At 50.2% G+C, this 15,583-nt stretch overlaps 2 protein-coding genes across 6 annotated transcripts in view; one reads left to right on the forward strand and one right to left on the reverse strand.

Annotated features, from left to right (window-relative positions):
• Positions 1 to 627: 627 nt before the first annotated feature.
• TMEM198 (transmembrane protein 198) lies at positions 628 to 14,730 on the reverse strand. Of its 5 annotated transcripts, none has more exons than XM_033159950.1 (5): positions 14,619 to 14,730; positions 6,269 to 6,520; positions 4,691 to 5,266; positions 3,697 to 3,887; positions 628 to 2,236 (listed from the first exon to the last, which is right to left on the reverse strand). In XM_033159950.1, the coding sequence occupies exons 2-5, from the start codon at positions 6,429 to 6,431 to the stop codon at positions 2,090 to 2,092; spliced, it is 1,077 nt and encodes a 358-aa protein (XP_033015841.1). In that variant the 5' UTR covers positions 6,432 to 6,520; positions 14,619 to 14,730; the 3' UTR covers positions 628 to 2,089. The 5 variants fall into 5 exon arrangements, with proteins under 5 accessions (XP_033015841.1, XP_033015832.1, XP_033015823.1 ...); XM_033159941.1 differs by having other exon boundaries at positions 14,606 to 14,726; XM_033159932.1 differs by lacking the exon at positions 14,619 to 14,730 and adding an exon at positions 13,990 to 14,399.
• The window catches only part of CHPF (chondroitin polymerizing factor), a 29,688-nt gene continuing 27,434 nt past the window's right edge, over positions 13,330 to 15,583 (forward strand). Inside the window, exon 1 of the mRNA XM_033159916.1 lies at positions 13,330 to 13,470. The gene's annotated coding sequence lies outside the window, so the exon portion shown is untranslated. The remainder of the gene's footprint in view (positions 13,471 to 15,583) is intronic.

Below are 15,583 nucleotides of genomic sequence, written 5' to 3' on the forward strand. Positions count from 1 at the left end.
TGCATAGAAGGGATTGTCTGGGATGTAACTAAAACTATGGTTTAACGTTTGCCTCCCTGCTCTGGAGCAGCCTTCACCCAATAGAATGCTGCCCATGTTTTGGACGACAAGTCTCATCAGTCCCAGCCAGCACAGTGCAGAGAAAGGGCCTAGTGGTAGAGCATCTGCTCTATGTGCAGATAGGCTCAGGTTCCAGCTTTAGCGTCCACAAGTAGGATTGAGAGAACTTCCTGCCTGAAACTCTTGAGAGCTGCTGCTAATCGGTGCAGACAGTACCGAGCTAGATGGACTAATTTTCTGAAAGTGGGACCTCTATGTTCCTCTGGTCTCTTTCCTCCAAACAAGGTTCTGCTCATGCCCCCCTAACACCACCATGTGCAAAGACCCATTGTTTGCCATGCTACTGCCGTGCAAAAAGAAGTGGCGGCTCAGGATCTCTTCTGGTTACAAGGTCTGCTGCATATGCTGCCTCAAGTTGTGGACCCCATTCCTCACCCTCATTCTCCTTCTGTGCCCAGTCCAGGCTTGCCCCATGCCCACGTCCAAGATCCAAGCTCATGCATGTGTGGTAGTGTTTGTGCTGCAGTCCAATGCTTGTGGCCCATTTCATTCATGGAGAGGCTGCTCTGAAAGGCTTTTCTTTTTTTTACTTGCGCAGCCGCAGCCCGGCAGCGTTTGGCACATATACAAAGAGAAAGAGAGAGGACAAAACAAAGAAAAACGAGAGTGCAAGGTTTCTGTGGTGACAACAGTGGCGATTGGTGACAGAAACATGCAGTTTCTCCATGAAGGAGAGGCTTTTCTGAGCTGTGCTGGACCCTCCCTTGCCCCCATCCTGAAACAGATGGTGAATTTTCCCTGCTCCTGTCCCCTTAAAGATGGAGACACTGAGAGACTCACAGCCCCCACCTCCCGCATGATAGATAACAAGGAGACAAGCTCCAAATGTGGGGGCCACCACACTTTGACAGGCTCCTGTGCAGGGGGACACTCCCACCCCAGCTCTTTGAGGCTAGGTAGGGTAAAAAAGGGTGACACCCATCCCCAGGCATGGGCCTGAAGGGAAAGCTAAGAAGACTGCAGGACCCTGCCCCCCAACCCTGGGTCCAGCAGAGCTCTTCAGGCCCAGCTCTTTGTCAATAATAAATTAATACAAATAACTGCAACAAGAATATGTACATGGATGTTCCCCCCCAGCCCCAGTCCCTTCACTACCCTGACCCTCACTTCAGAATGAGGAACAGGGGGAAGGGGAAGTAGGAGGGGGGTATCGAAAAGGCTCATTGCCTGGATACCAGCCGAATGCCCCATACTTGCTCCAGCTCCACCACACACACGCTCGCACACTCACACTTGCACACTTCAACAGTTAGACAGCCCAGCCCAGGTGGCCCAGATGCCCACCCCTCCCTCCTCCCTTCCCTCCTTGAGTTGCCCATTCAAACAGTATGCCAGGCACTGGTATGGGCAAGGGGCCCGGGCCAGAGGACCCCATTTCCCTGAGCTGGCTGCCCCAGCCAGACTAGAGTGAACCGAGTCAATTCCTACCACTTGTGCCCTGAAATAGTCCTTGCGGGGGTCAGTTCAGGCAAAGACAAAACTCCAGGACAAGGAGTGGGTCCATCGTGTGGCAAGACAACAGCACAGGAACACCCCGTTGGCCCCTCCATCTATGAGTCACTCCAACAGTGGTGGGTGGGGAATGTTGACAGTTCCTTGTCATTTTCATGCAGGCGATTGGCTCTTTCCTTTCCACCCTTCACTGCATTCCACAGTCCTGGCTCGGGTGGGTTAGCAACCAGGTCTCTCTTCAGCCCTTTGCCCCAAGCACCCGCTCATGTACGCTTTCCTTGCCCCTTGTTGCAGGGCAGCTTAGCCAGAGCCAGAGTTGCACTGGGGAGAATTCCGCATATCCTTGCAGTGTGAGAGAAACTGGGCTACCACTGCATGTCCAGGCCAGGTCTATGAATGTCAGCAAAGAGTATCTGCAGGTCCTCACGGGAACACAGGCGCTAGGCTAAGCCCACACGGCCTGACCTACGTGACCGTGCAAGGGCAGTGTCCTTGTGACCCGGCGGGAGGTGCTGCACTATACCCGCATTGCAGGGCCAGAGCCCGTTGTCAGGGGCACGGTGGAGCCACAGTCATAGTCAATGTCAATGGCGGCATGAGCGTTGGCCAGGAGGCTGTTGAGAGAGGATCCCGTCTGCCGCTCCCGGAAGCTCTGTATGTAGCTCTACAAGTAGGAGGAAAGCAGAAGATGAGGGTGCTGCCTCCATCCCCCATCTGTGATTGAAACTTCCCCGTGTGGAAGGACTTGCCTGTGACTTGCTCCTGAGTGCTTTGGGCAGGTCCAGCCTCTTCCCACCTCAATTCGTGGGACAAGGCCCTTCCTAATGGCTGCCATATCACCCTCTCCTTGCAAGTAACCAAGAACCAGCTGTTCTTCCACACAAAGCTTTGAGATGTAATAGTATTTATGTTCTCCCACATCTACTGGAAAGGGCTCATAGTGCTTCTTGGGGTAGGGGTAGGAGGAGCTTCTGGTCCTACTGGAAATGACTGGTAGGGAGGCTGAGGTTTGCCTCTCTGTGCTGTGACCAGAAAAACTAAGGGCTTCTTCACAGTGAGGTGTGAACAGTAAAAGTGTGAACAGCAGATGTGCATTATTAGACAGCTAATCTGCATATGTCCAGAAGCCACAGACAGCCATTCAATATTCTATGGTGCATGTCCATAAAAGTTTAAGAATGTGTGTCTGCTATTCACACGTTCCATATTGGCCATACTGGGGCACTGCCAGAGCCCTGTTACCTTGTAATTTTGAACAGATCACAATACTGTACCTTAGTTTTCTACGTACAGGGAGGGTGCCACAACAGAGTACAGCTTGTCCCGGGCTATTTGTACTTGGGAAGACTTTGGGAATGAATTGATGGGAGACTTACTGGATGTATCCATTGGCTGGCATAGTTAAACATGTTCACTTTCATTTAAAGATCACCCTGTTCTTCTGCTATGTCATGAGAAAGTCACTGCCTTTCCCCCGCATCAATTAGCAAAGTACCCCAAGGACCACATGACAACACTATTTGTACTAGGCAGAGAATCCTCCATGGGTTGAGGAGAACTTCCAGAGACACACAAAGAAAATGTTAAGAGACACAGAGCTCTGCTTTTGGCTCCCAACCGAAACTGCCAAATGTAGAGCAAAAAGCAGAACTTGGACAAAGTTTCTCTACCCATCTTCCCTCCATATATGTTATGCCATGGTGTTCTTGTCTCGCACTGGGCTTCCTGCATATACAGGCATCAATGGGGGGTGGGAGTGGCCAACAGTGCTGGGAGTCCCACCGAACTGTTTCCCTGCTCCTCTCTCTATGGGAATTCCATACAGATAGTCTGTATGAATGGAGTGTGGGAAGCAAAGGGTGCAGAAGCCAGAGACACTTCTGTCCTATACAGATGGGTTTCTGAATGTAGAAAGCATGACTGACAGGGCTGGCTCTTAAGGCGGAAGTGTGTCACTGATGATCCAAAAATAAAGGAAACAAAGCAGGAAAGCCTGGAGGAATGGAACTGGGAGCAAGTTGACTCCCATCAGTCTTTACCCCTAGGGAGCTGGATTCTTTGCAGTGTAATACATACAGTCCCACCACCCTAGCCCTGTGCAGGAGGGCACTGGAACTGACTCACTGGGGAGAGCACATCCCCATCAAATCGGCGCACAGGATTAGGCTTGCGGCGGTAGGCAGGCTCCGGTGGGTGGGCCTTGTGTTGCACATGGGGATGGGGGTGTGGTCGCCTCTTCTTCTTCTTCTCCTTGCGCTCTTCTCGTTGCTTGATCCGCATCAGCTGAACACGGCGCTGCTGCCGACTGATAATCACTGCGGGGGGGAGGGGGGGCAGGAGAGAGAAGAGAAGGGGGTGTGGTCAGAAGAGGTGGCCCAAGGTACCAAGCAGATGCCACTATTGGAATGCTTTGCTGTGGGAGGAAGTGAAAGCCAAAAGCAGAGCTGAGATACCACCTCCCATAACCAGGTAAATTCATAATTGGCAGAGCCAATATGAAGTATTAGGTGTGGTCACTGGTGAATGCACCTGTAGCCTCAAGGTGCAAAGTTCCAAACCATTTTTATTCCAGGGAGCTGCCACTGAGATAAATGAGGTGCCATCACAAATAGCAGCATTTGCTACCTAAGGGAACTAGCCTCCTTTCACTACAGGAGGAGTCTCAAGCTGGCTGAGCATGATTCATGCTTTTCATACAAAGCATCACCTGTTAACAGGCTTGTTGCAACTACTGTATATCTCTTTGGATGCAATATGTAGTTTAGCCCTCAGAGAAAAGGTGTACCCTCAGGATGTACCCTCTGTAACTCAGAATAAGGGTTCAAAGCATTAATTGGTTAATTTCTGCTAAATCCTTAACAGATAAAAATAATAATCCTCAATTTAATTGTTAGGGGGCAGACTTGTGTGTCTTCTCCCCTCTCCCAAATTTGTGGAAAAGGGAACTTCAAGATGGCTCCAAGTTTATAACCACAGCTGGGACACAGCCTGTCTTCCTGGCTGAAATCACTAAGGTTTTCCTTCTGGCAATAAGAACCACAAGCAAGTGAAGATGACAGTTCAAATTTTACGCCAATGTCCACCCCCCTTCCTATCCACCCTGCTGCACCGCACTCACCTTCCGTGTGGGAATATCCCTCTGCCGTGACTTTCCACTGCACCAGGACGCCCAACAATGCCAGGACTGGCCAAGTGCCCAAGATGACCCAGCTGTACCAGCAGATGGGCCGGGCAGGAGCTACCTTGACCCGCTCATAGACGTACTGCAGCAGCAGGAAGAGCTCGACGAAGTAGTCGGCAGTGGCGGTCATGACAGCACTGCCGAAGACAGCGGTGGAGAGCGTGGTGAAGAGGCGCTGCCATTGCAAGGTGAGCACCGCACATAGCATGCCCATGCCGAGCAGCAAACCGATGGGGATCCAGACGGTAGGCGGGTGGTAAAACTGCTCCATCACCACCAGCGCAGCCACCGCCAGCAGCAGCCCCAGCAGCAGCCCAACCATGAAGAGCCCAACGCTGCGCACAAGCATGGTCACCAGCCCGCAGAGCACCCCAATGCCCAGCCCGATGCCCACGGAGGCCTCAACGCTCAGCTGGGTGTCCAGCACCCGCTCTTTGTAGCACAACATGAAGATGATCACGGAGCCAAACATCAGTCCTGTTAGGAACATCACCGCCTTGAAGCATCGGTACCCTGAAGAAAGGAAGAAATGGATGCTAGTGGCATTGCTGCAGTCAGGGAAACAGGACGTGTTGCCCATCTGTTTGGTTGAACAGGACAGGCTATCCACATTCTTTTGAGCCACCTGCACTGAAAGTCCTGGCCTCTTGACTTAGGAGGCTCATGCAGAATACCTACGCAATGTCCTACACTTACACACAGAGAAAGATATTCTGTGCTTATATCACAAAGGGATATCTAGTGGAGGCTGGGGAGTCCTAATATCCAGGGCTTCAAAGAGCATGCTGCCTTACATGAGCATTTCCCACACCCCCAACTGATCTGTGTAATGCATAAGTGGATGCACAGCGGTATCTCAGGGAAAGCCAGTGCTAGCTTTTTCTCCTGGGACGCTGTTGCAGTTAGCAAAGGAGCCCAGTTATGCAGTCTGGAAAACCAATACTAGTTCCTATAAGTCACATGGACTGGCAAGGACCCATGCAGGCTAAAGCACCCACTTGGGTGTCTTCTGTAGAATCAAAAGCATTAACACAGCTCTCTGCTGTTGGAACAGCTTGGAATTACATTAGGTTTATTTATTTCCCCCCCATTTCAAACTGTTAGCATATTGCATATCAAAATTATAATGATTAAAATATAAATCAACCCCCTCCCTTTTTTAGGTGTTGAACGGGGAGGGCTAATAGAACAAGCTAGCGGGAGGCTACAAAAATTGGGGACCTGCCTTTTCCATCTCCCTAGCAGCCTCATCCTAAACATGCATATTAAAAAAATGCCCCCCATAGTTTTGAGTGCAAGCTCAACGGATTATTGCTGAGAGTATTTCATGAGCGTGAGTCCCACTTCACGCCTGTTGCAGACATACTGTGACACAGGGCTGCCTTTGGGTGGAATGGGCTCCCTGGGCCTCATAAGGGCATTGAGTTCTATGATCTCCTTTGCCCCCATGACTCAGCTCAAACTGTCCTCCGAGCACCTAGGACAGCACACAGACCCACCCAAACCCCTTCTCACCAAAGAAGCAGTAGATGATCCCAAAGAGGCAGCACATGGCGCAGACCACCGAGGGTACCACTTGGTAGCGCCGCTCAATCTCCTCCTCACAGCTGTATGTCCGGTCTTGGTTTGGCACGTGCGGCAGCAGCGGGAAACGCAGGGTCTGTACCGTTGACGTCATGGCTCTTCAGGGTCTCCTGGGGCAATGTCAGGCTCCCCACTCCCTCCCCGTCACCTGCGGGGGATGCTGTCTCATGGCATTGCTTCCATCTGTGGAGAGAGAGAGAGAGAGAAACTGAGGGTGGATGGGACAAAAAAGGTGAGACCTGAAGGCATAATGTCTTCCGCACTCTGCAGGGCTGTTCCATTCATTAAGAAACAACTCCCACTTTTCTGGAGGCTGCAATGAGGGTTTTAAAAAAAGTGACGAGATTAGAGATGGGAACACCCACCAACACCCTGGGCCCCAAGCCAAGTCCAACTAGTCATTCCTGGCAGGCAAAAAGATGGTTTGAGTGTTGGCAATATATTATGCAAGGGGCAGAGCAGGCCAAGCATCCTAGTTGGGCCTCTAGGATTCCCGTTGATCTTTCTCCACCTCTGTCCCAGGAGTACCAATCTCACTGAGTCACCCCAGCCTCAGCCTGCCAGGGAGCTTAGCAGCATATTCCATGTCGGAATGGAATCAGAGCAATGCTGGGAGAAAGAGGAGGGCGCGGAGCAAGGGATGGGACAACAACTTTCCAAAATGGAAAAGCGGGGGGGGGGGATGTGGCTATAAAGAGAATCACCACCGTATGGTCTCCACGGCAACCGAGCAAAGAACAGATGATACTTTTAACAACGCACATGCTCCCCCACTTCCAACACTCACCCCCCACCCCACCTTCTTCCTCAAAGAACCTGTGGGGTAGGAGAATGAGTCACCAAAGAGGGAGATGTAGCAGTTCGGGAAAGCATCTGCCAGAGATTTGAGTTTCATTAACCCTGTGTGCTGGCTGAGAGCAGCTCTGAAGACAAAGGAGGGCTGGTTAGTCGGCTGAAGAATCTTCCTTCCTCTTTCCCTCTGATGTTCAGCCTTGGAAAGCAGCTGCAAATGCGGATTAGAGAGTCCCTGGGTGCTGTCTGCACCCCAACCCCTCCCCATTTCCTCATCATTTCTGTTGGATTGCAGGCTGGAAGGCACAACAGAGAAAAGCCTTTTGTGTTCGTTCTCCCTTGCTCACACGTGCTCAGATCCGTCCAGCAGGAGGCGAGCCCTCCCCACTCCAGCAGCCCCCAAGTAAGAAAGGACAGGACACTCTTAATTATGCAACTGGGTTTTGGGGTGGGGTGTTTTTGAACCCACTCCCAGACAGGTAGGGTTTTTGGAAGTATTGTAACTAATGCCCCCTTTCACACCCCAGCACAGAAGAGCCGTGTTTGCAGTGTAGGGGCTCAGTGGCATGGGGGTGGGTGAGGAGAATTGAGGAAAGCGCAGCTGGAGACAGACTTGGCCTCTCCGCCGCACTTCCATGTTGCCCACAAGCAGGTCGGGAGCCTGGGAAATCTCATCCTAACGTGCGCGCGTCCCCCTCCCCGCCGCCTCTGTCTGTCTGCATGTCTGTCTGTCTCCCATTCCCCCTTCCCCGCTGCCGCCAGCACCAATGGCCGCTAGTACTGAAAGCATGCTGCCTACGGATTGGTGCACTCTCTGTTGCTAAGGAAAACAAGTCATTTTCCCATTGGATGCTGAGAAATTACCAAACGCCGGCCTTCTCTTCGGCTATATCTTTTTCGCTTTGTTTCAGCAACTCGGCTTTTTCCTCACGAAGCCCCGCCCGCTCTTGGAATGTGGCTTTACTTCTCTCTCAGCCCCCCCCCCCCAATTCTCTTCAGTTTTTATCCCACCTGCAACCACCCTCCCCCCCCCCAAAAGCCGTGTGCCAAATTATTCTTATTCCAAATACGTGTCCTCCCTGCTGGCTCCCCAGACATTTTATAGCCCTCAAACATCCCCTGAAACCCCCACATTACAATTGGCAGAGATAAAAAGGGGCTACCATGCACACACTATTAGTGCAACCACAGACACAACTTGTGTCACAGAAGGACAGAACAGCTCATCCTAGTGCCACTTGCTTCCCACTCCCAAGTGGCTCCTGGCTTGGCAGGAACTGGTGACCCCTGTGGCATGGAAATGCCTGCCATCAAGTTTGGGAGCTACAGATCAAGAGAAAGGTACTGCCTGAGGAGGACTGTGCTAACCCAGTTTTATTCTTAGGAGGATCTAAGGTTCACTTTCATTCAAACAACAACAACATATAGAATATTTGCTGTCAGCAAGTAAATCTTCTAGGTATGTGGGTTACATGGAGAATGGCTGGCACTAAGAACTTTGGACTTTCCCCCTCCACAGCTCAACACACAGAGACAAAGCAACTTCAATTTCTGTTGTCACCTCAAGTCAAAGCTGCCCCACTGTATGGAGAACGTAGTCAGTCATTTGCCAATGGAAGCTTTACTGCGGTAGGCATGTAACCATTTGACAAGCTGGTCATCCATAACATCCTGCCATAGGATATTAGACAGATCCATGGAGGATATCAGTGGCTTCTGTCTTCATGTTGTGTCTCCAGTGTCAGAGACAATAAGCCTTTGAATCCCAGTCATTGGGAATTGCAAGAGGGGAAGGTACTATTACACCCAGCTCCTGTTTGTGGAATTTCCATGGGCATCTGATCAGCCACTGTGAGAACAGGATGCTAGACCAGATGGGCCACTGACCTGATCCAGCAGGACTCTTCTTATGTTCTTATGCTATCAATGAAGACAATTCCCCCCACATCCATTCCCTGTCAGAAATCAAGGGAAGCAATGGGAATAATGGACCCTCCTCACCACCTGGTAGAAGATCACAGATGACTGGCAAGGCAAATTGTTACACGACCCCTGTATCATCACTATCTGGTTGATCATTGCCTCATGATCAGCACATCAATGAATCATGTCACACAGTATTCAGACAAGCTGGATCAAGAGATGCAAAGTAAGTACTGTATACCATTCAGAGGGAAGTGATAATCAAAACTAACAGAAAGTTGCTTTCCCACTTGTCCCTGCAGAAAACAAAGGGCTGCCTGACAGCAGTAAAATGGGCAAAATTGAGGCAGGCTCTTAACAAATGCAGAGTTAATAGCCACACATTGGGATTTAAATTAGAGGTGTGCTGGGCTCATTCCCAACACCTTCAGAATACCAGGTGCCATGTAGGATTTTCCATCAAGTAACATCAGTGGGAAACTGACTGATCTGGAGGGGGTTGATATACATTCACCTGCCATACAATCAGGAATGGTCCATGATCAACAGTGTAACTGAGCCAGGTAATCCAGGCATCCTGGGTGGAGTGATACCCACAATTGTGGCCAATGTAGTTCCTCCTACAAACTTCTGTAGTCTATGTCATTAAAAACAGCTTTTAAATATAATTGAAAATGTAAGGCCATAAGACATATGGCGGATTAAACCAAAGCTCCATCTACAGTATCCCATCATCCTGTGGCCAGCCAATGCTTCAAAGAAGCCCCAAAGCAGAACTGGAGGGCAACAGCCTTTCCCGTTGTTTATTCTTAGCATTTAAGAATGTAAGAGCGGTCCTGCTGGATCAGACGATAGCCCATCAAGTCCAGCATCCTGTTCTCACAGTGGCCAACCAGATGCCCCAGGGAAGCCTGCAAGCAGTACCTGAGTACAACAGTACCCTCTCTATTTGTGCTCCCTGGTGACATATTCAGAGGCATACTGCCTCCAACAGTGGAGGAAGACCATAGCCATCATGGCTATAACCCACTGATAACCTTATCCTCCATGAATTTGTCTAATCTTCTTTTAAAGTGTGTTCAGAGGTATGCTGCCACTGAACATGTAAGCTGGTTTGGGAAAAGTGGGAGCAAAATGCTTGGTCTGTGTACATAGTTCATGCCAGGATCTCTTGTTGAACACTTTGCTCCTGGATTGGAATTCTGGTCCACTCTAATGAGTGTTTACTTAGAAATCCCATTTAATTCAAGTAAGTGCACATGGGATGGCAACTTTAAAATCAATAAAGTATTGCCACCATGTGGGTTTCAGAGCAAAAAATTGCTACTAAAATGCAAAGTAGAATCATAGAATTGTAGAGTTGAAAAGGGATTCCTGAGAATCATCTAGTCCAATGCTAACCAACTTTTTGTTGGTACTGTATATCAATATGCAAGATGTTGAACTAGTCATATCTGTATAACATGTCAGCTTGCATAGTTGAAGCTTGGTGAACCTCAAAAGCTTCCACATTTGTACCATAACAAGATTCAATCAAAAGAAATCACTCACCTAGTTTATATTTCTGAAAATCACACAGATCCATGGAGCTGACACAAACAAACTGTCATGCTCTTGTTCCCAAACAGCAACATTTGGCATCATGCCAGCAACTATCTGCCAAAATCATTCCAAACCTAAATGTGGAAAATCCAGCCCTTAACAGTTTATCTCTAGACAAGCTCCAATTTGTTTTTCTCTGTGGCACAGTCTTTCCAGCTCTCTCCTCCCCCCCACTCCGCACCAAATCCCTGCCAGTTATTCTAATCTCCCTCTTTCCACGTGGTCCTGTTGCCTAGGGAGGAAGAAAGGCCAATGCAGTTCACAGCTAGCTAATGCCTCCTATGGGGCCAGAAGTGGCTCTGATACAGACACAGATACCTGTTCTGTAAGGAGGGGCTCTCGATCTGTAAACCCTGTTAAGAAGTGTATATCTGAACAAACAAGGTTCTGCCCAGGCTGACACCAGGTACCACAGCCTGTGTCCTTTCCTCTCCTCTGTGGGAGCAGGGAAACTCAAACCTTGATATATTTTTTTAGTGTTTAATATATTTGAGTGTTGCTCCCCACCCCCAGGGCAGCTAGAGTAGAATCATAACCCTGCTGTGGGTTCCAGGCCAACTGGCTCAACTGCAGTCCAGGAATTGGATGAATCCTCTTCCACAGCGATTGAGGGCAAGAGTGCCCACTTTCCCACAGGCTCTCTTCACGTGCTACACTACATCAACCTACGCAACCTTTTCACCCTCAACTAGAGCAAGGAGACTGACCTTTTCATACACATGTAATCTTGATTATTTTACAGGGAGGAGGAATAAGGGAGGCAAAGGAACTTTCTTTATACCACTTCCTGGAAACCTGGTTGGAGTATGTCTGGGATAGTCCTGGAAACCAGGCCACTCCACAAAGGAGCTGTGCCCAATACTGCAATCCTAGGTTCTCTCAGCAAGGGAGATGATAAGAAAAGGTTGTGACAATGTAGATTCTGCATGTGAAGTTTTAGGAAAGAAAGACAGGTCTACACCAACAGAAGACATTATGAGGAGGGCATGAGAGCATGTTGTGGATTCTTACTCAGTAGGAGTGGGATAAGTATAGTTGTGGAAGGACTAGGAAGAGACACTGCCTCACCTTTTGCTGCAGGATGCAGAAACATGAATAACCAAGCTGTTCCTATTTTAGGGGAAAGTGCCAAGGCACAATATTATGCCAGGAACTTTTCTTCTGGGCTAGGGTTAGGCACACCTACTCTGATAGGATCTGTGTGCAATATGGAAGGGAATCCTTGGCACCTTATCCTCTTCCTGCCTTTGGGATTACTGTGACAGCTTGCTGAAAAGCTCCTAATGAGAGAATCCTATTAACCTGGGAGTAACCCAGGGGAGTGGCAGTACTTTGAGGAGTATCTGCAGGCAGGTACTCCTAGTTGCACTACAAGGAAATACTGTGCAGAGTTTTCAGAGGTGGCAATAAGGTATTTATATTATGTTCTAGGATCGATCTTTTTTTAAAAAATGATTTTGTAACACTTGTATTGGAAAGCACGCATATCAACCACACTTGGTACAAAAGTCAGCTGCAAGCATCACACACATATAAACACACACTACCCAGAGCCTGTGGCCTGCACCTAAGAGTTTTTGACTCCAGAGAAGGACTAGCTCAGGATCTTCCTGTCTATGCTCCTCTCAGTGGCCGACTGGAGGGCCCTAGCATAGGATAGCTGTTTTGTGTCTGTAGCTAGTGTGTCTGAAGGATATCAAGCATGGGGCAGGCTCAAAGGAGAAATGCACTTTACTGGGGCATAGCCAGGTTGCAAGAACCTGATGCTTTCCTGTTCCATGCAAATCTCACATGACTGTACCATAGCATCTCTTCACATTACCTGGCTCCATGCAGTGCCAGCCCTCTACTGCAATCTGGTTGACAGATTCCATCCCATTCCATAGCAAGACATGCTGGCCGTTTCTATCCCCAAGCACAAAACTTGCCCATCCAACCTTGGACTTGCAGGTGTTTCTGGAAAGGGTTCCTTATTTTGTTCTGCAGGTATTGAGTATGATGAAAACACCCAATCCCTATGTTGACTGCTATTAATTCAAATGGAAAGCAGGAGTGGAAAATGTGATGCTGCAGTGATAGCTCCAGATTAGCCACACTCATACCCCTCTCTAGGAAGCACAACTTTTCTGAAGTAGTTCCTGTGTTGGCGTTATGGTGGCTGGTGTAGATTAGCTCCACCATCCTGCATTCCATCTGTCCCCTCTGCCTGCCCAACACATACCTGGCTTTGTTCATCCATTTACAGCTCAGCCTGCTCCATCTACTTATCAACTTGTTCCTGCCACTAGTACAAGCTGGACCAGGTTTCATTCTTGTTTGGGACTGGCAGATCCCATATAAAAGATCCAATATAATATAATAAGGGAAGCTGCAGAGTTGCTAGGATACAGAGCTGCAAAGACTTCTGGGGGGCTCGCCAGACTCCCTTTGTTTGGAAAGAGGGGGTCCCCAGGGGATCCTGGGCTAGTGGACTCATAGATGCCTACAGATCTTGACTTAGGATACAATGGTTCTCTTTGAAGTGGGAGGCATTGTTTCTAGCCAATCGAGGATTTTGCTTTTGTTTCTTTTAAACTCAGCCTTTGTTGACATAGGTTTATTCTAATTAATAACTAGAAATAGAAGGCTGGGCTTTCATTGTTCTCCCTGCAGGGAATCACATCTAAGCAACACAAGCCAGAAGAAGTAGGGGCTTCATGCAGACACACTTTTTGGAACTACTCTTCCAGCGGGGTGAGGGAAGGCTAATAATCCCTGAGCCTGGCTAAAGTGTGATGTGTGGCTCACCGCAGCACTGGACGAGCGAAGCCTGTTGGGTATGTGTGGGGGACAGTCTGGAATAGCACCCGTCCGCTACCCGCTTCATGCGCATCTCTCTCCACTGGCTCGACGGCCTTCAGGGCTGCTTTAGCATGGCTGCGCGGGTGACGGGCGTCCACGTGAACTCAACCCCGCTGCCTCTCCAACTTCTTCCCACTGCCTGCTGCCCCCGGGCAGGAGAGACGAGGCACGGCCATTCATGGCTTTCCTCTCGCTGGCATTTACCCAGCGCTGCCGAGGCGCCCAGCTCGCTCTTTGTGCGCTTCCCAGCCATTCAGCGCCGCCTTTTTCTTCTTCTTTGCTCTACTTCTCCAACAATCCCGTTCATTTAATTCTCCGTGATCGAGCCCTCCTTCCCTTTTCCCAACCCAGCGGCGGTGGCGGCGACCGTCTCTCTCTCCCTCTTTCCTTCCGTCTCCCTTCCTCCTCCGGCAAGGGGCGCTGCGAAGGAGCAGCAGACCCAGCCAGCAACCCTCTCCCTCTCCTCCTCTTCCCCGCGGCGGTTCCCCCCCTACCTGCTCGGCCCGGCCTCGAACCCGGCCCGCCAGAGCCCGCCCGGCTCGGCCCGGTGCTGAGGGACAGCTCCGCGTGACGTCAGCGCCCAGGTCCTCTCCTCCTCTCCCTCGGCCGCCCCCCCCTCCCTCCGCCGCTCCTCGCGCGCACGGCGGCCGAGAAAGGCTGCTTGGAGCGGATGCAGCCAGGCGCGCGCCACGGGCACAACAAATAGGCGGCTGCTGCAGCCGTCGCCGCTGCTTCTTCCTTCCGTTCCCCTTCCAGCTCCTCCCTCGCCGTCCGCCCCCAAACCTCCTCATCCCCCGCGCCGCTTAGGGCCTGGAGCGCGCGGCGGTGGTGGCGGGGGCTCCGCACAGGCGAGCGTGTGTCACACAGGCACGCACACCCGCAGAGCCGCCTCCACAAGATCCTATCCGCTCCCCCTCCGAAGGAGCACGGGCGGGAGATGCCCTTGTTAGGCATTCATCCCCCCCACCCGCTTCCAATGAGTTGCGTCGGCCGGCCCTTGGCGCTTCCCTATTGTCATTGCACTGCATCAATCGCCGCCTTGGTGGATCCCCCGCTCCCCGCCTCGCGCTCCGATTTTTGTTTCCTCCCCGCCCCCGCGCTCCGCACTACCTGCGATCCTTACTATGTTGTGCACCACCACTGTGCAATCCCGCTTGCCGGACAGCCTACGTTGGCTCCTTCGCCATATGGCACCTTGTGAGACTGTCCACTTCTGCCCCGCCCCCAACTGCATTGCTCCAGCGGCTTCGACGGTCTACCTCTGGCTGGATTGCAACTGTATTGTTTGCATCGCTCCCCGCTCCAGTGCAGTGCATTTCCCAGCCTTGCTGTAATGTAAAAACAAAAACACTCCATTGCATTTAGTCTTGCAGGCAACAGTTACCACCATTTAGAAAAAAGAATTGTTTTGGTTTGGTTTTTGTTTTTTTTTGTGTTTTTTTTTTGTCTAGGAAAAGGTTTCTACTAGCAGAAACACACATGTTTTATGTGCTGAGTGAGACACCCCAGTCTCTGGGGTGAATGCAGCCCCCACCACCTTGGAGTCTCTGCCTTGACTTGCCTCAGGTCTGAGGCTCTCCTAAGCCACCCCTCCTCATCAGCCCTGTTCTGTGCCCCCCTCCAGCATTATTGGTTTGAATGGATATTTGAACTCTGTCTGACAATGCCTCTTTGTGTGTGGTTCTACACCTGCTTGCTTGTTTGGAAGAGGAAAAGATGGGGGTTGGGGTGTGTAGAAACATCTCACATTTGCTTTTTCTGGAATGTACCCTGCTGAATAAAGGTAAGAACCACTTCATTGCTCCATCCACTATTGTCTGTGGGCCTGCATTCCTACCACCATGTGTGATTCCTTGACTTGGCTGTTCTTTGTTAAATTTTTATCCTGGAATTCGTCCCAAAGGAGCCTAGGGCAGCAAACACTTCAGTAATAACAATACAACTGAATACATTTTTAAAACGGTTAAAAACACATAGAAAACAATAAAACACAATAAAACATTTGAAGCGAATTTAAGAACAGCTATAACCAAATGATGTGTCTGGATAGCTCTGCTGAAACAGAAAGGTTTTCAGCAGGTGTCCAAA

This window comes from Lacerta agilis, chromosome 1, assembly GCF_009819535.1.
Source record: "Lacerta agilis isolate rLacAgi1 chromosome 1, rLacAgi1.pri, whole genome shotgun sequence".
In the NCBI taxonomy this organism is placed as follows: domain Eukaryota; kingdom Metazoa; phylum Chordata; class Lepidosauria; order Squamata; family Lacertidae; genus Lacerta; species Lacerta agilis.

What these genes read in the sequence shown, in the direction of transcription:
- TMEM198 (XM_033159950.1), bottom strand. Translation starts at nt 6,431, where the DNA reads ATGACGTCAACGGTACAGACCCTGCGTTTCCCGCTGCTGCCGCACGTG. An exon ending in GGGATATTCCCACACGGAAG is followed by an intron (nt 3,888 to 4,690) that starts GTGAGTGCGGTG and finishes TCCCCCCCGCAG; the next exon opens with TGATTATCAGTCGGCAGCAG. An exon ending in ATGGGGATGTGCTCTCCCCA is followed by an intron (nt 2,237 to 3,696) that starts GTGAGTCAGTTC and finishes TCCTACTTGTAG; the next exon opens with AGCTACATACAGAGCTTCCG.